Source organism: Alosa sapidissima, chromosome 20 (assembly GCF_018492685.1).
Source record: "Alosa sapidissima isolate fAloSap1 chromosome 20, fAloSap1.pri, whole genome shotgun sequence".
NCBI classification, from domain to species: domain Eukaryota; kingdom Metazoa; phylum Chordata; class Actinopteri; order Clupeiformes; family Clupeidae; genus Alosa; species Alosa sapidissima.
Window position 1 is genome coordinate 26,741,693 of NC_055976.1, and position 25,853 is coordinate 26,767,545.

The 25,853-nt window shown below is 44.4% G+C and overlaps 1 protein-coding gene across 1 annotated transcript in view; it reads left to right on the forward strand.

Annotated features, from left to right (window-relative positions):
* Positions 1-25,853, forward strand: part of diaph2 (diaphanous-related formin 2) — a gene marked incomplete at its 3' end in the record, with an annotated part of 154,502 nt that overhangs the window by 32,817 nt on the left and 95,832 nt on the right. Inside the window, exon 6 of the mRNA XM_042073980.1 lies at positions 1,343-1,363. Within this exon, the coding sequence (XP_041929914.1) occupies positions 1,343-1,363 (21 nt within the window). The remainder of the gene's footprint in view (positions 1-1,342; positions 1,364-25,853) is intronic.

The following is a 25,853-nucleotide window of genomic DNA, read 5'->3' on the forward strand; positions in this document are numbered from 1 at the left end:
TGGAGAGAGACGACCCTGAGTGTGCTGGGAGGCTAACTTGTAGTGATCATGCGCCTCGGAGAACAGAATAAGCCTCAGGTGCACCCAGCCAAGATAAGCATACATCCACCCGAACGAGATCATGTATCCTTGACTGTCGCACCAGAAGGAGGGCTCTGTTTTGCGTCTCTCTCTCTCGATCTCTCTCTGTATTTTACACTCATTCTTTCTGTCTATCTCTCTCACTCACTCACTCTCACTCTTTGTTTCTATCTGTCTCTTTCTCACTCTTCCTCACTCTCTCTCTCTGTTTCTATCTCTGTCTCCACCTACTCCCTTCGTCTGAAAACATGCCTACAGATTCAAATGAATTCTAGGAGTATTGATGGATAACAAGGTTAAGAAGCGAAAATCTTGCTGACTGCGTGGACTTTGGTCAGGCAGGGGATTTAAATCTGACACCTGCGGGAAACTGGCCCTGACAGGTGATTGATTTTTTCCCTTAAACCCCCTGGGGCAGTTTGCAGCATGTTGTTTTGCCATCGAAAAAGTAGTTATCGAGGATTAATTCTGCGCAAATCCCATCAACCTTGCTCAAACAAAATTTGATTTCGATGAGATTCTCGCACTCTCTCTATATATTTGTCACTTAGATAGTTTCCTCTAGGATTTCCCAGATCCCTGGCAGGTTTTTGTTACTGTATTTAACTGACACAAAGACTTGTGAAGAGGCTTCCTGACTCCTGTCCTTTCATGATGCTATTTCTCTGTTACTCTAACAATACATAAAGAAATATATGCTCTGACCATTGGTCTCTCAACACAAAATCTCAACGCAAGATTTGATGAGAATAAACTGTTTGACCTTAGTTGCATTATACCCAGTGTGAGTAAGGAGTTTATCCACCCCATTCTCGTAAATTTTAATTCTCATTCAACTTCAAAAATGGATGAAAACATAGCTAGTGAGTCCCCTGGCTGGAAAGAAAAAGTTCTAAAAAGCCACCCCATGTTCAAAAAGTAGCTTAAAAAATGGCCGACATTATCTTTATGTGTTGCCCCAGCTCTCTCTCTCTCTCTCTCTCAATGTTAACTGTCTGTCTTTTGTGAGAATAAGCTTATCAGTCCAATCAGGCAACACAATGTGCAGTAAGAAAGCCAGTGTGTTGTGCTGGGTGGGTTGGGGTTGGTGTGGGTGGGGTGGGGGTGATGTTCAGTGTGTATGTATGTACATTATTGTGTGCTTTGTTTGCACTAATCCCTCTACAGTTGTGATAGTGTGACCCAACACTGGCCTACTAATGATTTGTGCTGTTTGTGTCTTTTTGTACATTAACTGCTCTCCGCTGACCGATGCATGCAGATAACTGGAAGCAAAGTGCCGGTAAGTAGGAATAATTTATTCAGCTTTGTTTTATATGTCTTCGTGTCCCTCTTATGCTTCATCTCTCCTGATTTCCCTTTTGAAAAGATCCAGAAAGGCGCAGAGGAGGTCATTTTTATGGCTTGGGTTTTTTTTTTCTTCCTAGGCATTAATATATTTAATAGGCTGTGATTTGGAACGGGCTATAAATTGTCTTCACAATCCCCTGGCATGCAAATGGCCACACTTTCAAATGAAAGATTTCTAAATTATGTCGCCTGAAAATGAACTGGAACCCCATTTTTGCTCATTTAAGCAGTTTTTCTTTGAAATGGATCGCAGACTAACACATATTAGCATTTAAATATTGTAGCACCCAGGGATGAGCGATGGGTTTTTAGGCAAATAATCATAATCTGCGATCTAATCTGTTTATTTTAACGCTCTGCATTTGAAATGGTTCCCATTGTTTTCATTCTTTTCCTCAGACGGCACATTGAGAGGGTATTACTTAATTTCATTTTCCTCTCCCACACACAGACACAGCATGCATAGAACTCTGATTGAACAGCCCCAAAAGATATTGAGCACATTTTTCCCCCTCCCCATCCCATAAATACAAAGCTGGTTTAATCTAACGCTCGGAGATGTAACAACGCAATTTGTAACCTGAAGACAAAAAAACAGGAAGAACGAAGGAAAAAAAAAACAACAAGCAAATAGGGGCATGTTGCTTCTGTTGCTTTTGTTTTGGGAGAAATGTTTGTAGTTACTTATGTTGTTGTTGTCACTTACTTTCTCCTCCTCACTCCCTCTCCCCCGTCTCTTCACTCACACAAATGACTCTAATAATCTGTACAAATGCACACAGCCGTCAGAGGTCGATCTTCTTCGTTGCACGGGTGTTGTAATGTGGGGATTGTAGAGCTGCTCTGTGCGATTGCTAACCGGAACGCAGCCCCTCTAGCCCTAACCACTCTGCACGACCACCTGGCATGCTGTACTGATTTGGTTTTATTCGTTCGCAGGGGCCTCTCAACGGCCGTCTGCAAGCAGGAACGGCCACACTCAGTGGCGGCTGATGGCTTGGAGTGCAACAAGCTTGGGTGGCAGTGGGGATGTTTTGCAACCCTGGGCAGGGGCAGAGGGCCTGTTAGAAGCTTTAGACTAGTGTTTTTTACTTAAGGTTTCTCTGATACTCTGAAGGTTTATGATTATATCACAGCAGGGTGATGGCGAGGTGCTGTTGGAGGATGGGTAGGTTTACGTAATTCATTGTGAGGAGGCGTAGCGGGCGAAGGAGGGAAGTGTGCTTTTTGGATGTGAGGCTGGTATGTGTTGATTGTACAGGGCAGCTCAACTCGTCGCTTCTCGTAATGTCCCTCAGCACAGCAGGAGCGGCGCAGGGTGAAATCCCAGTGATGTAAAGGTTGGCGTTCAGAGGCGAGGGAGACCAGCACTGCCAGACAGAGGCAGGGTGCTGTCAGTTCATCAGCCATCCTATTTCTGTTACACACACACACAGACACACACACACACACTCCCATTGTCTCTCCTCGACTGCTCTAAGCAGAGAGAGAGAGAGCGAGAGAAAGAGGAGTCTTCAGCCCCAGTTAGTTGGGGTGCTTAAGTGGAGCCCTGCTCACTGGGCAGATTGCAATTTTCATGCTGTCAGCTCCCCTGCTAGGGAAGCCCTCCCAGAGTGCTGGTGGGGAGGGGGGGGGAGCCTGTTATACTCATTCCTCTGACTAGGACATGAAATCGCTCTGGCAACCTGCCGCAGGTAACATGGAGCAAGGGAGTGTGCAACAGGCATGGACTGAAGAACAATGCAGATGGCCAGCAGAACAGTGGAGGTCTGACAATGGCAGTGGTAGTGATGGTGATGAGGTCTATGATGATGGTGGTGATGATGATGATGATGGTGGTGGTGGTGGTGGTATGGACAATGGATGAGTGCAATGAAGATGATCAGGAAGTATCTTGACAATGGGGACCGTCATTACATCATGGTACACACTCATAGATATAAAAGGTAGGTAGATATAAAAAAGAAGACAAACAAAAAACAAAAACAGACAAACCAAAAAAGGAGAAAAAAGACCCAGGAGCCCTGTGGTCATCGTGATCGATCTGTGTCTCAGTGAGTTTCAGCCTGCCGAGTAAGGATGATGGATGTAGTTTGCCCAGGCCCATGTTTTTAACAGGGGCTCCTCTATTGATGAGCCCCTTTGCCTGTCCACAGAGGCGCTGGGTTTCTGTCGCTCTCGAAAATAAAGACCCCTTATCCTACCGGGCCCAGACCCAGAACGCTGGCCCTGGCTCTGGACCAAGCATCAGCAGCATGGTGCAGCCGCCCTGGCCAGATCACTGGTGGTGGAGGGGGTGTCGGGGGAGCGTGTGAGTAGTGTTGGAGACACAACTTGACCTCTAAAGGCCATTCTGACTGTGGGAGGAGATCAATATCCACCAGGCCAGCCCTGGCCGCACTGTGACTGGGCCGGCTGTTTCCGTGGAAACACACCTTTTCCACTTATAGTTGTGCAGAGTTGACAGAGTGGGGGGGGGGGGGGGGTGCCGGCAGGGGGAGAACGAGAAACACCTTGGACCTGGGGGAGCGCTGTCTACTGGATTTGTAATGGCGCGGGGTTCAGAGAATCGAGCGTTTTGTCTGAGGGGAAAAATAATGGAGAGAGCTTGTACTTTATTATTTTTTTGATGGAATGGATGAGTTTTTTTTTTTCCCCACCCAGGGACAAAAACTTCTTTTTTTTTACTCTCACTCCTCTCTCTCTCTCTCCCTCTCCCTCTCTCTTTCTCTCTTCTCTTTGCCTCTTGTACAATGGCAGCGGCGCTTTTTTATTATTTTGTTTGTTATGGTGATCTAAAATGTAGTATGCGTTTTACAGAATGACATGTCCTTCCTGCTGTCCTTCATGTTTAGAAATGTGCTGAGGAGATGACGAGACTGCCAAGGATAGCGGAGATGTGGAGTGGACAGGGATGGTAGACAAAAAATCAAAAAAAACTGCTGCAGTCTCACAGCAGAAACCATTATCAATAGACAGGGACTAATCATTCCCATATGAACTGTGATTTATGTTGCCATTGTTTGCAATTGTTGTTTTGTAGAGACTTGGCTTGAACTGGAGATGCACTTTATTTGCCAAGCTTGACAGTCGTTTTGAAACTCCTCACTTTAGTGAAGTGCATTTTATACTGATCAAATGGCACACACATTCAAGATTTTAGAATCTTGAATCATGATTTCAATCCTTTTCATTTTAAATAAGGTTTTGAATGGATTTAAGAATTGTCTTTAATTCTCTTTCAGTGATGGTTCAAGCTTCTTCCCAAAACTGTGTTCCTTCTTTTCTCTGTTTTTGAATCCTTTGGTACAGATGCACTATTCACAGACAAACATGGCAGATCTGTCCCCCCCCCCCCCCCCCCCCCCCCATATCCAAGCACTGACTCCACTCACCTCATCTCTCGCTGCCTGGCTCTTGTATCCGCTGCTATTGTGCGCACGTTTCTGCTCCGATGCACCCTTCGCCCTGTTTCTTGTAGCTATCTAAAGTGTCTGAGAGTGTGGATCCATTTACTTTGCTCTCTCGCTCCATCACCAGGAGCCCCACTGTCACACACACACACACACACACACACACACACACACACACACACACACACACACACACAAACACAGAGATACACGTGTACACACGCACACACACACACAAACACAGAGATACACACACACACACACAAACACAGAGATACACACATACACACACGTACGCGCACACACACGTACGCGCACACACACACACACGTACGCGCGCACACACACACGTACGCGCGCACACACACACACGTACGCGCACACACTCACACACACATACGCGCACACACACACACACACGTATGCACACACACACACACGTACGTACGTACGTACGCACGCACGCACACACACACACACACAAGTACGCACACAAGTACGCACACAGACACACGTACACACACGTGCACACACACACACGTACACACACACACACATACACACACACACACACACACACACACACACACACACAAAAAGCTAAATAAGCAGGCAAGAATCCAAATTAAATAAAGCGTGGGCTACCTCTTCTGTCTCATTCAGAACTCCTCTAAGCGCATTGTGTGAGTGGGATGTTCTTTGTTTAAGAGCGACTGTATGAGGTGACCAGGTGCACGCAGCGCTGAGCGGAGTTGATTCTCCGCGTGTCCTTGGACGTCTGAAAGACCAGCAATAAAAACTGAATCAATAGACTGCGCCTTCACCCTGCCCTTCTCTGCCACTGCTTCTGCGAGCCATAGATTCCAGTTTTAATTAGGATCAAGGAAATGCCCTTTTTGGAGGCTTTTCAAAGTGATGCCTCTTCATGGTGGTAGAGAAAGTTTCTGATGACATTCGATACTGAATAGGATTTCGTTACAAGGATAACATGTCCACTGATTTAATTGTTTACAACGTTGTGATGTTATCCTTTTTGCCCTCAACCCCAAAATGACTTTTCTGTCACCATTTATCCCGGAGCTTAGTAGGTGGAAGTGGGAAGTCTTTCAGCATGATTCAATGAACCCATCTCTTAACACATAACTTTAGAGACGGCTTACTTCATTTCTGTGTCTTTTTGCCCAAAACTGAAACCTAATGCACCTCCTGCTCCAGTCCCCTTTGACAATGTATGTTTTGATTCGGAATGACTGAGAATTACTATGTTGTGTTTGCTGCTCAACCCCTGTCATAATAACCCAATTGCCATAGGCTGATTGACAGTCGGAATAATATCCATTTGGATACATGCCTTACCCTTTCAAATTCTTTATTAAAAAACCTGGTGGGCAGACACCTCTTTGCATGCAATTTTAATGCTTTGCAGTCAAGTACTAATTCAGGAATGTCAAGAGAGGCGTGATTGATTTACCCTTAATACAATTCCCAGACCTTTTATGAAGGATTATTTATATTGCATTGGGTCTGTCTGAATTTGGTGGTGACATATCGCTCCTGGAGGAGCACTAGGATTTAAATATAGTGCCCAGGTTTTGAATTAAACAGGATTTCAAATGAACCTCGGTCGGCATCGGCGACGGCGTACCCCAACCGATTTAGACCTCTGACGAGCACTTCCCTGTACGGGGCTCTGTAATGATCCCTCTGACGGGAGCACTAGGTTTGATAAGCGTAAAAAATATGCCACCCACGCCCTCACACAAACAGACACAGTAATGCTCACAACCACATGTGGAGACACATTGTGGAGATACATTGTTTTGTTAATTGCAGTTCACTGAACGTGCAGGAATATTCAAGGAACACTACCTAGGTGGTCAGATCTGACTTCTGGTTGTGGTGACCAGGGTTGGACTTGGACACAAGTGGTAGTAACTTTGCCTCTCTAGCAACCAAAAATGGAGCCCATCTCTCTCTCTCTCTCTCTCTCTCTCTCTCTCTCTCTCTCTCTCTCTCTCTCCATCTCCATCTCCATCTCCCTCTTCCTCTATTTTCTTACTCTTTCCTCTCTGTTTGAGAGGGAGTGAATGCATTATGCTGAGAACTATTCCCCACTAAGTGAAACAAACAATCAGTGCTCATTCTGGCAGCCCAGAGGAATGGCCTCTTATTACGCTGTATTGAAAAAGAGATGAAAGCGCGCCCAGAGTGCATGGGTTGCTTTGATACTGATGAGAGTGTGACTGCTTATTTCTGGGCTTGTGCGTGTACGCATGAGAGTGTGTAGATGTTTGTGTGTGTGTGTGTGTGTGTGTGTGTGTGTGTGTGTGCGCATGTGTGCGCGTGCACTTGTATATGCAAGTGTATATATGTGTGTGTGCACTTGTATTCACATATATGTTAGTGTGTGTGCACTTGTTTGTGTGTGTGTCTGTGTGCACTTGTACTTGTATGTATGTTAGTGTGTGTGCACTTGTTTATGTGTGTGTGTGTGTGTGTGTGTCTGTGTGCACTTGTACTTGTATATATGTGTGTGTGTGTGTTTGTGTGTGATTCATTCTAAGATCTCTCATGAAAGTCGGCCTCTCCTCTCATCTCTCCGATGTGGCATCACTCCGGATGGCTGCATCAGGTGCTGTAAACTTTACGGGCGGATGTGTCCTGCATCCTTTTGGCCGCCGTGCTGTCGGTATTAATCTGCAGTGCCACGATTCCATCACCTCCTCTTCTTTAAGTGACCTTGTGGATCGATGGAATTTTATGCCAAACACCTGCTGAAGCATCAGGGAGGCGAAGTCAAGGATTTCAACATACACCATGCGCCGTGTCAAACACAGGATCAAGCCTAACAGTCCTAAAGAAGGATATGCAATACAGTCAGCATAAATCCATTAGTTATATTACTGACAAAGATGAATGACATATGCGCAATCATTACTCACATCTCTTCAGACCCAGATGAGCCCTGGTGGCATCACCTACAGTAGAGACAGGGCCATGTTTTCGGAGGTGATAATACAGCCAGGAGGCATATTATTTGGTGGCAGTGGAATTATGTATGGCATGAGGCTATTTTCTTGGGGTCAATGAAGCCCTTCACATTTCCCAGGTGGCACAAATCGAAAAACAGCAGTGGTTTGCCTCTCTCAGGATTGATATTTCATTCTGTTGATAAGTGGCTTCCCACCCGAAGTGTGCCATGTCATTGTTTTGTTTGGCATATATGGGTGTGTTTGTGTGTGTCATGGTATAAGATGTTGTAATCTGCTGGACTTATTCCTGTTTGTTGCCAGACAGGCAGCTCTTGTTGAGGGTCTTCTTCTCAGAAGGAGCTTGTAAAATAAAAGCTCGTCATCTTCACATTAGCTGACGAGTCTTCAGAATGCAATTGCCTCTTCTAAGCTTAAGAGCTTGAGAGGTTGTTCTTGGTCCTTCAAGGACAATGTGTATCTGCGTTATGAACAATCAGACAACTATTCGGAAGGGTATTGTGCTCAGAGAGAAGCTTGTAAAATGGCCGCTGAGCAGACATATGGATAATATATGGAGAGAAAAGCTTTCCTTGTCGCTGTAGTGTAGTTTTTTATTTTTTATTTCACTGGTGAAGTCCAGTAGCTCCCTGACAATACTTACACACACACACACACACACAGCTGGTCCCTTCGAGCCTAGTCAGCAAATCAGGGCTCTAATAAGGTGTGGCAGGCTGTCCCTCGCTGGCCGTTTTTACTGCCGCCATCTCCACGATACTCTGCAGCCAGCGATCATTATCCCCTCATCAAATCCGCCTCTGCAGGGAGCCTACAAAGGGGGCAAGCCCAGGGATTTGTAACCTCTTTAAGTGAGGGGAGGGACTTCTGGAGCAGGGCAGATATTGAGAGGGAAAAAGTATAGTACTGGAACAAATAGGGGGTTTGAAGTTTTATTAGCCTCCGTTGGTGTGGTTCACATCTGAAAGTGCTCCCCGTCTTGCAATGGCCTCTGTCAGAAAAAAACCCCAACAACATTGAAGTCTGCTACTGCAGACTTTAAAAAAAAAATAGATTTAGCAGATCAATGCACTTTCAAGGGTGTGAACTTGTGTCTGTATACAGTCAGATGTGCTGTTCTGTATTATACAGATTGAAGATGTTAAGCTGCAGTTCAAAAAGCAACTCGGTTGCTGTGCCCCTCTTGTGTTCTCCCTTTAGGCTGCTGCGATGTAAAACTGAAATGGCCTCTAGATGGCAGTAAATGTCTTTGGAATCACAGCAAGCATGCGGTCAGCAGAGTAAGAGGGGTACAGAATTGTGGGGGGGTGGGGGGGGGGGACATTGTTGCTATGGAACTGACCTAATGGGCTCCTCTCAGGCCCCTGCACGCCACTGTGTCTGGTTCTAATGCCATTTGTAAGATGAGAGACATTTTGTAAGACCTTCGTGAGAAGAGATGGGAAGAAGTCACATGTAGACGTACCCCTCGCACACCAGAGACTGATTCAAAAGGGTAGCGGAAGGGAGGCCTTGTCCCAGAGCTGACAAGGCGTTGATGCGACAGACAGACAGACAGACGGCACTCCAGGTCTCTCTTTTATCCCCATATTCATTCATTTCACTTGGTCTGTGAGGATGCTTGGTGAAGGGGCATGCATGGCCTCTTTTGTTAATCCACGGGTTTTTTACATGGACTGCGCTTATGCAGTCAAAGCGTCAACATTTTCACCAGACCATCTAATCATTGGACGGGTCGTAACAGGAGGAAGGCTATGATGTCAAAAAACGTCAAAAAAAAAAAAAAAAGTCAAGCTTTTAATACATCTCTTTTTGCCTTTGTTCCAAGATGTCTCTTTATATCTCTCTCTCCCTCTCTCTCTCTCGCTCACACACACACACACACACACACACACACACAGAGTCTCCCTCTGAGTTGCCCTGCCCCTCTCTCTCTCTCTGTGGAGGTGTCCCTCATCAGATGGCGGTGAGTGGTGGAGGTGTCGCCCTCCCCGCACATGCTGCTGTGCCATCGCTACTCTGGTTCAGGCGCTCCGCTCAAACTCGCCGCATCAATTTTTAAAGCCCAGCCATATGGCACGCCATGTTTTCTTCAGGTGGACTCAGCCAAATGTTTATTTGCAAAATCGCTTCCTGGAAAACAGCGCACCGAAATGAAAAAGAGAAAGAAAGGGGCTAAAAAAGAAATAAAAAAAAGAAAACGAAAAAGAGAAGGAAAAGATAAAAGAAAGGCTACTGACAGCAGTGCTGGGTGACTGCAGAGCTTGATGTGAGAGAGTTTGATGCCTTATTTTGCCGCAGCCATCTCAGAATGACTTACCAGCGGTATTCCAGCTGTTAACATGTCATTATTACACAGACCTACAAAATGTTCAATTTATAATTGTCCGTTCGAGGTGTACGGAGGTGTAGCACTTCATAGTGAGAGGTTAGTGAACTGCACAGAGAAAAGTTTTGAGTTTTTTTGTAGTACACTAAGGCATAAGCAGGTGAACAATAATATCCATTTCATTTATTTTCTTTCCGAAATGGTTGCTATGTTTGGTATATAGCTGTGTAGTAAGATGGATAACAGTACAGCAAGCTGGTCACTGTTGCACAATGATTCTCCAAGGTAGTGTGGTCCCCATCTGCTACACATGAAGGTCCATGCTGCTGTGTTCCACGTTATTGTTGACTTTTTTTATATCGCCATTCCTTTGGAAACGTGTCTCTTATGTGCCGTAAAGGTATTTCTATCAGAAAAATGTGGTACCTACAAGATTCTTTGACCCGGTTGGCTGGCTTATATCTGTGCTTGTGAATGTGAATGAACCTCTCGCTCTTAAATGTACACCCACCCATGTAGGGAAAAGAGTAGGCTATAACACTGTCTCTCACTTAAAGTACTTATCTTACTACATGGGGTGAGCAATAAGAACTCTTCCACTCACTCACCCAAAGTGGCTTTGATTAACCTTCACATAGCTGCATAGTTTTCGACAGCTTCTCTGGTCACCACTCCAGAAGCTAAGTGGGTCACAGCCACCAGTACTGCTATGTTTAATTCACAGTCTTGCAGTGTGAAGTCTAGGCAACACTCTAGAACTTTCTCTCTGTCAGGTTCACCAGAAAACAAGCATCATAACCACAATCCTGTCAAGTACTTGTCAGCCCCACTGCATACCAGTTGATATTAATACAATGTATTAATATAAGTATTAATATGAGTTGATATTAATACAATATATTAATACAAGCATTCATATGAGTTGATAGATATAGTATATTTTTTAAGATCTGCCAAACTCTCTGATGTACTGAATGTTTATTTTCTGTTTGTTCTTCAGAACAAACGTTGGCACCTTAATGAATGCCATCAGTTTTAATGCTAATTACAGTAGCGTATGTGGCTTCTTTTCACTCAGTTTGTCCCACTCTTTGTAGAATGGTGCAGTTGCAGTGTCAACAGCAGAAGAACCTCATATATTTCCCCAGATTATTCTCTGTGCTTATATATGCACACACTCCAGGAATATGCAATGCTATGGAAATCACAACCAACACTATGTATAATAAGAAAACACTGTAGCATGCTGAAATGAGATCCTTCACAGGGAGTTCAAATTTTGGTTAGCTGGGAAGATTCTTCAGGGATACAATGTAATACAAAGAATTACATAAATTACCACACGTATGGCTTAATTCACAAAAATGTAAAAGAAACCATTTCAAAATTAAGAGATAATATGAAATCATCACAGCCATTGCCTTAGATATTTGGGGGTGTTTTGAGCTGTGGTGGGTGATGTGAAGTCTTGGACTTAATTTCCCACATATTCTTCCCAAAAGAGGATGAATGCTTTAACAGTAGAAAAACCGCAAACATAATGATGGAAATGAGTTCTGCTCTTTCTTTCTACCCATGCCCCCTCCCCTTTGGTTCTTTCATTAAATGTAATTAAAGGTTCATGGAGCTTCTGTGCGTGGTTGCCATTACACCTAGCTTTCTTTGTTGAGGATAATTATATTAATTAAAGATCAGACAGAAAAGATTTTTATTAGGTAATCATGTTTTTGTCCTAATTTCTCTTATAGCTTTTTAAAAAAAAAAAAAAAAAAATCTAGAACTCTAGATGCTAAATATCATGAAGCAGATTTTCTTAAGAGCCACTTTCTCATTCTTTTAAGATGTCCTACGTAACACACACACACACACACACACACACACTGTTCACTCATTGTTCACCCATTGTTCACCCATCGTTTGGATAATTTGAAAAACAGATTAATGTGAAATGACAAAAAAAGGCTTGTCTACCCGCAATCTGTTTGCTTGCCTTCTTCATCTGGCCTCGTCACTCTCTTCCTCTGGCCGCTCACGTCTGTTGTCCTTTCATGCCTTTTCAGAAGGCCACAGAGTGCCCTCTGTGCTCTGTAATGAAAGGCTCCGCTGGACTCAGCTTCTGACCCGGTTCAAGCAAATTCTGTCGCAACCCCATAATAGGTTCCTACCTAACCCCACTCCACGCCTGTAACCGTGCTCAACGATTCAGCACGCCCGTCCGATAGCTTTCATCTTTCATCAAGATTGATCCACACCTTATCTAATCAGACTAAAGCCAAAGGTGGCCACTTCAAAACGCAGCATTCTCTTGCCCATTTTCCAGTGTCATTCTCCCCCTGTAATAGTGTCTCATCAAGGGAACGGGGAAATAAAGAAGGAGAAGGAAAGAAGAATAGACTCTCACCGACTTTCCGAAGTCAAGTTGGGGCCATTTAAGGATGATTCACCAAATTGCCGAGGTAATTAATTGAAATGAAGATATTAAATATGCAGTGAGGTGTTTTTAGGAGTTCTGGGGACGGCTACCTTTCTGTCACGCCGACCACTTGAGCGGTGGCGGAGACTCCGTAATTACCCCCCCCCCCCCCCCCCCCCCCCCCGCCTGGCAGCTGTTGGCCATTAGGGGTCTTTGTTCCAGATGTTGCATTGCCAGAAATGGAATTGATCACCCTGATGGGCTTGTAAAAAGATCACTGGCTTGTGTTATGGGTCTCCTCTTTTCCGTGTTACAGTGTGACTGAAATGTCTCTAGGTTGTGTAGAGAGCATATCGGGTGAAAGACTTCATCCTCTCGGTAGGTCTTTTTAGTTCCCTTGCACTCTGCATTTCATGGACACTGCATAACATTCCAGTCCAGGAAACCCTGGAACATGTGTATATGTCCTCGGTTCCCTCATACATAGCAGAGAAGTTTGCACGTATTGAATATGAGCCTTTGTCCATTTTTCTGAGAGGCTTTGTGTCCTCAGTATTCTGCTGTAGGTCTGTTTTATGCCACTAAGCTGTCATTTCATATGAAGAAGAGAATGGTGCTGTCCTTTTAATTTCGGACTTCAGTTGGAAGGCAGGCCACATTCTATTCTTCTTGACATGTAGGCAAGAACATTCTTGTGAGTATTCATTCATATTTTAGAAGTCAAAATGGCCCTTTAGGCCTAGAAGAGGGAGTATAATATTATGGGTTTCATCTGTATGTGTGGAAGAGACTGAAGATACATGATTTTGATTGATGCTTATGTATGTGTTTTTCTTATACTTATTTTGCTGGTATACATGCACATGGAATATGTTTATCAGTGGATACTGTATGTGTTTCTGTCTGTGTTTGTGAGAGTGAGATTCTAGGGAGAATAGCGTCGGGAGAGGTCGACTCAGACCTAATGAGGCATGGCCGTGCCTCTGGCCTCTGCTCCAGGCTATGGTGTGCAGTTCTGCATACAGAGCTGTGTTACTGAGTGTGTGTGTGTGTGTGTGTGTGTGTGTGTGTGTGTGTGACTGCATGAATGCTGACGGCCTGTTCGCCACTGCTGAGAGAGAAAACGAGTGTCACTGTTTCTCTCCATTTCTCTATCTCTGTTTTTTTTCCCTCCTTCAACTGCCCCCCACCCCCCCAGGTCCCTAGACCTCAGACGGATTTTGTGGAGCTTCTGACGGCATGCAGTGAAATCAACGAGGCATCCTGCCTCTATTCACTGTGGAATGAGATAGAGAGAGAGAGAGAGAGAGAGAGAGAGAGAGAGAGAGAGAGAACTTAGAATTGGAAAAAAGAAAGAACGAGAGTGAAGGAGAGGGTCGAGGGGGTGTAGCGGGAGAGAGGCAGTGAAATAGAGAGAAGAGAAGAAGAGAGAAGAGGAGAGAACGGGAAAGGGAGTGTGAAAGAGAGCGAGGGTAGCGACGAAGGAATGGCGGACTGCCTTATTTCCACCCTTTCTCTACCTTTTCCCCGTCTCCTACTTGGTGGATGTAATCCCTGCAGGGGGGATTCCGCTGCCCTGCCGTAGTGCGCTGCCGACTGCATAGCAATGCAGCTCTCTTATCCACTCATGGCACAGACACTCCGTGTGTGTGTGTGTGTGTGTGTGTGTGTGTGTCTGTCCCGAGCAATAACATCAGTGCGAGTGTCTCCAGTGCCTCTCACCCTGGATTTCAGGAAACAACAGGCCCCCTCTGCGATTAATTAGATGACATGTCCTATCAATCTTAATTTTATTCTCTCAAGTATTTTATTTATTTTTGTGCCCCATACCCCCCCCCCCCCCCCCCCCCCCCCCCCCACACACACACACAGACACCAAAATAAATGTCCCATCTCTTAATGAAAGCTGAGTGGCATCATTTTAATTATGATGTTCCTGCCTGCTATTTTGGATAAATAGTTTTATTCTGCACTAATGAATTTTTCATCAGTCGGTTAGTAGCGTTTCTCTATCCTAAGCCTGGTGTTTGGGAAGTGGCAATTAGTACGGTTGTCTTCATCCTCCTTGGATGAGGACTTGTTGTGATGCGTTTTCTGAGCAAGAAATCGTCTGCAAACTACAGGAAGTAAAGGAAAGATTCACTCAATCCCACCCGTCATTAAAAAACATAATTTTCAGCTTGACTGACAACAAAGAAGACTTTTCTAGGCAGGCCGGAAATGTAACCGTCGACCCCTTGTTCATCTTTGCTTAAATAGCCAATAGTCTTGCAAAATGACTACTACGCTTGCAAGACTTGCGCAGAAGTGCGTGGTTTGGTCACACTGCAATCACTTTCCCAAAAGTGTTGTAATGAGTTTCTTGCTGCATTCTTTTCCCCCCGTTTCCTTTTCTTTTTTCCTCTCCTGTCTTTGTCTCCATAACAACGTTAAACAGCCACATTTAAATAAACCAGGCAAAGGGGGAGGTGAGAGTCTGTTTGGTTAGGCAGCCATTGGAGGATAGTCATTTCCCTCGACTGGATTGAGGGTTGTGGCAGACTCTTTAGTCTGTGGTTGTTTTGACATGCTCCGCCACTGCCACAACCTAGTGGATTTGGCATCAGTTGGTTTCCTCCATTTGAGGCAATTATAATGGGATATCAAGGGTGCATAATGATGTGTGGGCATTGTTATTTGCTTTTGTTCACAAAACAATTCCCTGGGTTATTGCATTTTACGGATGGCGGAGTTGATCACTCACATTACGGCTGTGTAAATGGAAGTCAATAAATTACAAACTGATTGAAGACGATGCCCTCACTTTGGCGAGAGAGCCATTTTGTGTGCATGGTTAGCATTACTCTTTTCAAATGTAATATTTTAATCATTCCAATTGCTTCTTTTTTCCCTCCACCGTCCCCACACTGTTTCCCCCGGTGATGTGTGGTACACCATGGTAACAGGGCACAAACATCTCAGGGAGGGTGGCGGCGGGGTCGGAGAGGACGGTCGAAGGGTTCCATGCCTCCTTGGCAACATAATAATTAAGGTGCGCAAAAGAACACCCATGAATTACGATCAGGCCATTATCATGCTGTAGAGCCATTTAAGTCTCAAGGACTTCCTGTGGAGCTAAAATGTTTGCTTCTGCTACACCCCCCCCCCCCCCCCCCCCCCACACACACACGCACGCGCGCGCACGCACGCGCACGCGCACGCGCACACGCACACGCACACGCACACGCACACACTCACACACACACATGCGCACACACACACTCACACACACACACTCTCAACACACACACACACACACACTCACACACACACACACACACACACACACTCTCACACACACACACACACACGCGCACACACTTTCAAAGCGACTTTGTTTTCTTTTCTGCCCGCTTCCCTCTTACTTTACATAAAAATGAGTTTTGCCTCCAAAGATTGCAGTGTGTGTCTTGTTCTGAGAGAACTCTGAGCACTTTTTAAGTACTTTCTCATTTTAATAGGTGAGGGCTGATAATACAGTACAGTGATAATGCTGTAGACAACATTTTGTTGGTTTGTGATGTTTTTTCATATGGTATGCTCTATATTCACTGTTTTATCCCCATCCAATTTGGAATGTTTGTATTTACATATAGAAAAAAAAAAGTCCACTCCTTCAAAAGGAAAATAAAAATATCGAAAAACAAAATCACTGAAGTGTAATTATCCTGGATGAAAACTGGGTAATTACCACCAGTTTTTTTTTCATTTTATTCATTTGAGCAGCCCCCTCAGTGACAGTATGATAATGTATATCTTTTTTTTGAAGGAAAGAAGGAGGGAAAGAAAAAATAGCAATGGATCTAAATAACAAACAGATGGTTGAGGACTGTCAGAAGCCCTTGCATGGTAGTGAAAGGACAGAAGAGAGCAGAGAGAGAGAGAGAGAGAGAGAGAGCGAGAGAGCAAAAAAAACAGAGGGAGAGAAAGAGATGGAGTGAGAGAGAGTCAGTAGAGGAAAGAGAGAGGGTGTTTTTTTTTTTCTGCTGACCCGCCCAGTTTGAAAAACTGCTGATCGCCTCTTGCCTCTTTTCATGCATCTTCAAAACTCTGCCACACTGATTGATACACTGTGGAATAGCCTGCTTCATTTTCACTTGAAAGAACGCACATGTTTTTTTCCCCCCTTCCCTCTCTCTCTCCTCGGCACAGGAGACTCGTAAGCCATTACAGGGTGGGAGAAAGGGAGGCTTGGGCCGGGAGAAGATAATAATCTGTTTTTCTCTGTTGCTTTCTGAATTCCATTAATGAAAATGAGCCAACACTACTCTATATTTGCTCTGGGAGGAAACTGAAATGCAGCAATTTTAGCGCATATAGAAACATTACAAGTACACTGTACTGTATATGGGTACGGGGACATTGTCGTGTATATGGTGCCGCGCTGGCTAAGGAGGCAGAGGAGTGGTCAAATAAGCGGAAGGCTGCTGGTACGAGCCTAACTCCTCCTAAACCTGTTGAAGTGTCCTCAAGCAAGACACTGAACCCCAAACGTCTCTCAATGTGCAGGGTGGTGTCCTTGCATGGCAGCCTCTGCCATGGGAGCATGAGCGTATGCGTGTAAATGAGTGGAGGCGAGGCCATACTCTGTAAAGTGCTTTGAGTGCTCGGAAGGAGTGGAGAAGTGGCAAATAGATGCTGCCCGCTTACTATTGAGCACATATATAAATAACTGTTCATATGTACAGGATACAGAGGGTGCATAGAGTAAGTGCCAACGTCACAGTGTTAATGGGATGTGAATTGTGTTGAGCGTCCCACTTTCTTTATATATTGCATGTAAAGAGCAAGCTGTGTGCTCTTGCTCCTGAAACTGGACATTTTCTGCTGTCTTCTGTTTGCCATGCTCCATCCCCGACCCTTTTGTAGAGATTTGTACAGCGTATATACAGTAGAGCAGATAGATATTAGTGGCGGTGCGAGGAGCTTTTGTTTTGTTTTGTTCACAGGCCTGGCGCATCCAGGTGTGCGTGCTGGCCAGGGTAGGAAGGGGCTGCAGCAGCCCTCGCGCAGCTGCACCTGTGTGTGAGTGTGTGTGTGTGTGTGGGAGGGCTTGGGGCCTCTGCGTACTGCCTCAGAGGCTCCAATCACAGGTAATTAGCTGCTCAAGGCTGCGTCCCGATCCTGGGAGGCAGGAGTGGAGCTGTCAGGTGTGTGTGTTCAGGTGTGTGTTCAGGTGTGTGTGTGTATGTGTGTGTGTCCCTCTCTGGCTCTGGTCTGCTCTCTCTCTTTCTCTCCGGTAGCAGCCAGGAGCCGCGGGGTCTGTCTGCTGCGGCCGACCGCAGGGGCAGCAGCAGTCCCAGACACCCTGCCGCGGAAGCGGAACAGACGCGATCACCTGCTCAATCCAGGTGTGGTGAATCCAACACGCGGCGGTTGCACCTCTCCCCTACCAAATCCCTTCCCCCCCGGCACCCGACTACCCTGTCCAACCCCCCAAAGTGCTCAAGAGGGGGCAAACCGAGAGGGAAGCTGTGCCCAGCAAACATATCCTGGATGAATTATTCCCAGGCAAATGCCAGGTGCTCGCTCTCTTGCTTCCTTGCTTGCTCGCAAGGGGCCCATGTTTTCACCGATCTTGTGGTGACAGGCGGCGTTGACAGTTCCAGGCGGGGGCCGACACTGTGCCGCCAGGTGAGGGGACAGGCTGAAAAAAGTGTGTGTGTGTGTGTCGGTGTGTGAGTGACAGATGTTGAATACGCACCCATGCCTTCCAGCGGTCAATCATCCTTCCTTTTTCTAAAAAAAAAAATACACAAACAATAGCAGCAGATTGCTTTCAGCACCACTGCTAGTGGACAGCTCCCCACAACTTCAGTTCCGGTGCTGGAAGTTGCCATCAAAAAAGAAAGAAAGAAAGAAAGAAAGAAAGGGGGGAGAGAGTGAGAGGTGGCAGAACCACCTTAGTCCCCCCCCCCCCCCCCCTATTTTCCACCCACACAAAGGACCTGTGAAGGCATATTCATATTCACTGCTGTAGTCAGGAAGCCTTTCAGTACGGCCAGCCTTTCTTGTCCGTCTCCGCTCCTTGGTTTTGTCCTTGTCTTGTTAATGATTGGTGTAATGATCGGTGTAATATTCTTGCCACTCTTAATTCTCTTAATTGTTCTGATGAACTTATTGTTTTGGGTGATTTCAACCAAAACTGGCTTGATAGGTCTTCTGTTAAGGAGAAGAATCTACTGGAAAGCCTAAATCTCACTCAGTTAATACAGGAGCCCACTAGAGTGACTGGGAGCCCACTAGAGTGACTGGGAGCTCTAGGTCTCTTTTAGATTGGATCTTGGTCACTCATCCCAACAGAATTGGTGACTCTGGTATTTTATCTGACTGCTTCAGTGACCACTCAGTCATCTTCTGTGTGTGGAAAATAAGATTGCCACGACTGACATCTAAAATAATTAAGGTAAGGCAACATAAAAACTTTTGTGAAGACTCCTTTATTAATGATTTGCTGAATATTAACTGGTCTAGGTTGGAACTTATTCCTTATGTTGCGGATGCTTGGACTTTTTTTCATACTGAAGTTCACGAAGTGATTGACAAACATGCACCATGGGTATCAATGAAGGTGAAGGGTAGGCATCTACCATGGATTGATGGTGACCTGTTACATTTTTTTAAGGAAAGGGACAAGGCCTGGAAGCGCTACCATTCAACAAAAGTCATGGATGAATGGGTTGAATATAAGAGGTTACGTAATATCTGCACTGTGAAAACTAGAAATGCAAAGTCGAATTACTATAAGACAGCATTGTCTAATGACTTCACTAACTTAGAACAATTTTGGAAAAAACTTAATAGTTTATTGAATAAATCTGTTGTGAGTTCTCCATCACTACGTGTAAATGACAAGTTTATTACTGATCCTGCTACTGTGGCTGATGCATTTAACCAGCACTTTTCCTCTGTAAATTAAGTCCATCTAATTTATTTCATTCTAATTCTGTAAATACATCGGTAGCCAATACTTCGTTTACACTAACTACAATACTCCCTACTGAAGTACAGCAGGCTATTTTTGACATTAAATCTGGTGGTGCTGGTCCTGATGGTCTGGAGATCAAGTTTATTAAGATTGCCTCTCACATCCTGGCATTTCCACTATGTTATTTATTCAATTGATCTATATCTATGTCTGAAGTTTCAGCTATGTGGAAGTATGCTAGAGTAACACCTATTCATAAAAGTGGCGATCCACTTGACCCTAACAACTATAGACCAATTTCAATTATTAGCACTGTGGCAAAAATATTTGAAAAAATCATTTTTAAGCGATTATTTAAATATGTCAATGACTTTTCTGTTTTATCTGATATGCAATCAGGCTTCAGACCCAATTACTCTACCACTACTGCCCTCACAAAGTTTGTCAATGATGTTACATCCTCTTTAGATAATAACATGCCTACTGGAGCAATATTTATAGATCTCACCAAGGCCTTTGATTTGGTTAATCACTATCTACTTCTTTATAAATTGCATAGCATTGGTCTGTGTAAGCAGTCACTCTTTTGGTTTAATTCATATCTTCATTTTAGGCCTCAATGTGTGGTTTTTAATAGCTGTCTTTCCCAGTACACCGTCATGGAAAAGGGGGTTCCACAAGGTTCATGCCTAGGCCCTCTTTTGTTCTCTATATTTATTAATGACCTTCCAAAAATATGCTCCAACTGTAATATCTTGCTGTATGCTGATGACACTGTTATTTATTCTGCTAAATGCGATATTAATTTGATCAAGTCTTCATTGCAATCAGATTTTGACAACATTCAAAAGTGGTTCGCAGATAATGGGCTCATACTTAATAAAGCTAAGTCTTACAGTATGTTTTTTGACAATAGGTCAACCCGTTACAATCAAGATCACACTCTGTCAATAAGGTTCTTGGATGATACACTTATGGAGAATGTGGAAGAATTTAAATATTTGGGCCTACTGCTTGACGCAAATCTCTCCTTCAAGTCACATATTGACTCTGTTGTGAAGAAAATTAATTTCAACCTTAGACTCTTGTATCGCTCTATAAATTGTTTCACTCAACAGATCATATTACGTATTGTAACACAGCTTTTATTTCCCATCCTTGACTATGCAGACATTGTGTATATGAATACAACAGAATCACATCTGAAATCTTTAAATGTTGTCTTCAACAGCCTCTGTCGATTTGTGTTGAGATGTCCATACTTTACCCACCATTGTCACATGTATCAGCAACTGAATCTCTTATCACCTAAGGCCAGACGGCAACTACACTGGCTTTAGTTTATTTATAAATGCTTTTTCTTTAATTATCCATCTTATTTACAAAATTATTTAAATCCATATAGGTCTACTTATGGGCTTAGACATCTTGATCATTTGTTTTTTTCTGTTCCAAGTATATCTAAAGAAATAGGGAGGCGTGCTTTCAAATTTAAAGCTCCTTCTGACTGGAATAGTCTACCCAGCTCATTGAGATCTGTTTCATCTTTTCCACTTTTTAAGTCATCCCTATTAAACTTTTTGCAATCATGTGACCAATGCACATGCTTTCCTGGTGGTTGACTTATTAAAAAAAAAAAAACTAATTTTCAATTGTGGTTTTCTCCTGTGTTCTTTATTTGTATTTTATTTTTAATTTTTAATGTATTACAAATTTAATTTCTGTTTTTTACCAACATAAATCTATTAGGTTAGAGAGGTTGGACTGCTTTGTAGCTTGTAGTGATGAAGAGCTTTGGTGTGGATGTATGCGTGTGTGTAATATATGTGTTTGGTGTTTTTGGGACCCCCTCGAAAACGAGATGTCTCATCTCAAGGGGTTATCCCTTAATAAAGAAATTGAATGATGATATTTTCCCATTCAAGATGGATAATGGTCAAAGTCAGAGGGCAGCAGCATAGGGAAGGTGTGTAGTTTCTGACAACAAAAAAAGAGATGTTTCAAGTAGCCGTAGGCGAAAGACACTTTAGAATTTAGCCTCTGAAAGAAAATGAATTGTTTGAATGCTGAAGGAGATATTCAGTGTGGCCAGATTGAACTGGATTTTGAGATGAGGCTTTCCGTGAGGGTTCTTGAGTGTTGCATTTCAATCATGTCTATATGTGTGAATGTATGTGCTGACATGAATGCGTTGGTTGTTTTATGTGTGTGTGTGTGTATATATGTGTGTGTGTATTCTGTGTGAGTGTTGCGTAAGTGAGACTATGTGTGTAGCTGTGTTTGTGCACACATGGTTCTCTTATGTGACCGACCGTGTGTGTGTGTGTGTGTTTGTGTGTGTGTGTGTGTGTGTGTGTACTCTGTGAGTGTTGCGTAAGTGAGACTATGTGTGTAGCTGTTTGTGTTTGTGCACACATGATTTACTAGTCTCTTATGTGACCGACCAAGTCTGTGTGTGTGTGTGTGTGTGTGTGTGTGTGTGTATGTGTGTGGTAATCTGACCCCCCCCAGCCACTGTCTGTGCTCTCCCCTTCCTGGAATCAGCACTCAGACAGCCCCTGCCTACAGGCCCACCCTCCCCCACCGCTCCCCTACACCACAAACGCAACCCCAAGTCATTAAGGGACACTCAACTTAATCATTCCTTTACCTCCCATAATTAGGACCTCCGGCTACTGTCGGCTCCTGTGCGCCTCGCGCTTGGCTTTTGGCCATGGCTTGACTGGTGCTAAATTAGACGCCATGATTTCTTTATTAATGTGTCTGCCACCAGACCTCCGTTGTCGGCATCTCCGCTCGTGCCATTTCCAGATAGCGAGAGGCACTTATTTTAGAATGTGTCACACACATTCGCAGATATCTTGAGGTGAAGTCATTTTGTATCCTGAAAAACTCTTTTTCCCCCCCTGTTCCTCCCTCCGTCCCTCACAGTATTGCTTATCTTTGTTAGATACTGTACTGTAGGTGAGGCATGGCAGGTAAACTTTTTTAAGAGACTTTTTCCGCCTGGCAACCCGAGTTAAAAGTTGCACAAACAGACTCCGCTGCACATGTGCTTCACATGTGTGTGTGGGTGTGTTTTTAATTTTTTTTTTTTTTTTTTAATTTCCTTTGAAATCAAAATTGCCAAGTATCAAACTGTTTTCTCACCCTTCCCCTTACAGTCCACCAGTTTGGCCTGTCAATGGAAAATGCGGCAATTAGTCGAAACCTTTCTACACTGCTCTTGAAAGCTCTTTCACAGCAGCTGTGCTGCTCGTGCCATGAACTAGAACACTAACCTCTCATTTTGCGGGGGTTTTAAATGCAATCCTTGCACAACACAAAAGACCTGCGTGTCAATCCTCCCCACATACATCCCCACACTCATTTTTTTTTTTTATGCCTAGGATTGTGGAGAGTGACAGGAAGTGAGTGGGAGAGAGAGTCGGGGTGGGATCCGGAAAGGACCACGGGGCGGGAATCGAACCCGGGTTGCCGGCGTACGGTGCAGGTGCCCCAGCCAGTTGCGCCACAGCTGGGGCCACATCCCCACACTCATGCACACATACAGTGGGGAGAATAAGTATTTGAACCCATGCTAAAGTTGACTAAAAAGAAAAATATAAAAACATCTGTTAGAAATTGATCTTAATGCCTTAATTAAAACAAATAGTAAAAATCCAACCTTTAAAGACACCAATTTTCTTAGTGAATGAAGAATGTATCGTAAATAAATAAATGTTCTTCCTTAAATTACAGCGGCAATAAGTACTTGACCACTATGTTAAATTCCCATAGAGGCAGGCAGATTTTTTATTTTTAAAGTCCACTTATTTCATGGATCCAGGATACTATGCATCCTGATAAAGTTCCCTTGGCCTTTGGAATTAAAATAGCCCCACATCATCACATACCCTTCACCATACCTAGAGATTTGCATGGTGTGTTTTTCAGTTAGCCTATTAGCTGGTTTGATTGGCATTGAACCCAATGAGCATTTTAGTCAACTTTAGCATGGGTTCAAATACTTATTCTCCCCACTGTATATCCCCCCACTGTGTGATTAACTTGGCCACTGCTGTTACTGTGAGTTGACGTCTTATACTTTGACAGGGCACCTAAAGGCCGTACAAATGGCATGAGATGGAAGAAAAACTAACGTAATGGGGCTTCCTGAGCTTTCTGCTTCAGCGTACACGTTCCTCTTGAAACAACGTCCTTGCCGGGCCCATTACGTGATGTTATTGTAATGGGTTGTTAGGGAACAAACCTTGGCTCGTGTCTGCAGATTGCTTGTTTTTATTAGTATATACCTGGAGACTGTTGAAGATTAGATACAGGTCTATATATAATATATAGTCTCTGTTCTGCTATCTCTCTCTCTTTCTCTCTCTCTCTCTCTCTGTGTGTGTGTGTGTGTGTGTGTGTGTGTGTGGTGATTATCCCAGCTCTCCCATGTAGCTTGTCTATCCCTGCAAAACACACACACACACACACACACACACACACACACAGTCGCACATATATGCTCAAGTGTGAGATCAGACACAAGCACTCTCTCTCTGTCTTTACTCTTGTTCTCTCTCTCTTTCCCTCTCCCTCCTTCTCTCCCTCTCCCTCTCTGAGGACAGACGGAGAGTGAGTGAAGGCATGGCAGTGTGTGAGGCCTCCATGCTGCGTAACAGGTGGATGGGTGATTGATGGCTTGAAAGCCCCTCTATTCTCTCCTCTGCTTGAAACAAAACAAAACAAAACGAAAAAAACCCAGACATCTTTTAATTAAGCAAGTGGTTAAATTACAATCATTTATGTTTTCATTAGTATTTGCCTTGCTCTGACAGTGTTCCTCATGTGTTGGGTGTTGACGGCTCAGTGTGAATCCTGACTGGAAGGACCTCGTCACAGCCGCGGTGTTCCTGGAAAAGAAAGGATTGCTGGGGTTGTGTTTCCCCCTGCTGTCACCACAGACTGACGGAGCTGAGCCAGAAGGTTTTAATAGGGCATCATCGTTTCCAGGAGCACGAGTGGCGATCTGTCTTCTCTAGGCCGCCCTCCAGTTAACCCCACGTTTATTTAAAGCCTGTCCCTCTGTCATTTTCATCAGGCATTAATGTGGCCTGCTACATCCTCTACCTCAAATCTGCATAGATGTCTCCTAACTACGCTGTGCCTCGGGCAGCAGTGTATTTAAATGATGCAAAGTGCTTCATTTGGCCACGGATATGCCCTCCAACTCGCCCCTTACAGACAGCAGAGGAGAATACAAATGGCTCAATTCTTGGGTGGGGGGGGGGGGGGGGGGTGTTGTGGGGGTGTTTATCATTTGTTTTCTGCTTTTTATGAAGCAATTCATTCTCCCGGCCAGGCGTGCAGTGTTCCCCTCTAACTCGATTGAAAGGCAGGGGGGGGGTTGGGGGGAGAGAGTAAATAATGCGGTTTTGCCACGGATCGCCTCAAAAATGATTGCCGTCGAGGAGGGGATGCGTGTGAGTGAGAGACACTCAGCAAGGTGATGAGATTTCCTTCATCAGAGGGGAGAGCTATTTACCAGGACTGACAGAAGACAAGCCACGCTCACTCTCTCTCTCTCTTCCTCTCTCCCCTCTCTCTCTCTCCCTCTCTCTCTCCATCCCTCCCACCCTCCCTTGGCACTGCTCTTCCCCAGCAGACATATGCTGACTGCGGGGGGCCCAGTAATTACCAGTATTAAGATGAATTTTCAAGCATGTTGCTCAGGTGCAGCTGCCTTGCTGTGGAGGTTTCCTTGGAAATGGTTTCGTTGTGGTTCTATGGCTGATTATTTTTTCATGTAATGTATGCCATTGGGTTTTTGTTTGTATGGAAGAAGTGAACGGCGTGTGAAGGCCAGCTTCTTCTTCACCTGAAGTTGATCGGCATGTGCGTCAGCTTTAGTCACTAATGCTTTGACACTTTGCTCAACAAAGATGTGGTGAAAGGATGAAGGAAAAAAAAAACACTTGCACTAAAGGACTAAAAAGGTCGACATGAATAGAATTGCCATAAGAAGCTATAAAAGGCAAAAGCGATTTGTAATGACCTTTGTAGAAAGAGGTCACTTCCTTTATAGATGTGTTCCCTTGTGAAAGACTGACATGGTTTAATGCCAGTCAAAAGAAAAGACTTTACATCACATATTCGCTGCCTCCTTTTTTGTGGAGAAAGTACGCTCAACCCTCAATCCCTCAATCTCATTGCTTCAAACTTTGTTTTTAGTGAGCTAATTGCTTGAACAATGGTTGGCGATGAGCAGTGACTTGAACAAGAAGGTGTGGAGCGCGGAAGGTAATTACTGGGGTTTTTCGAGACT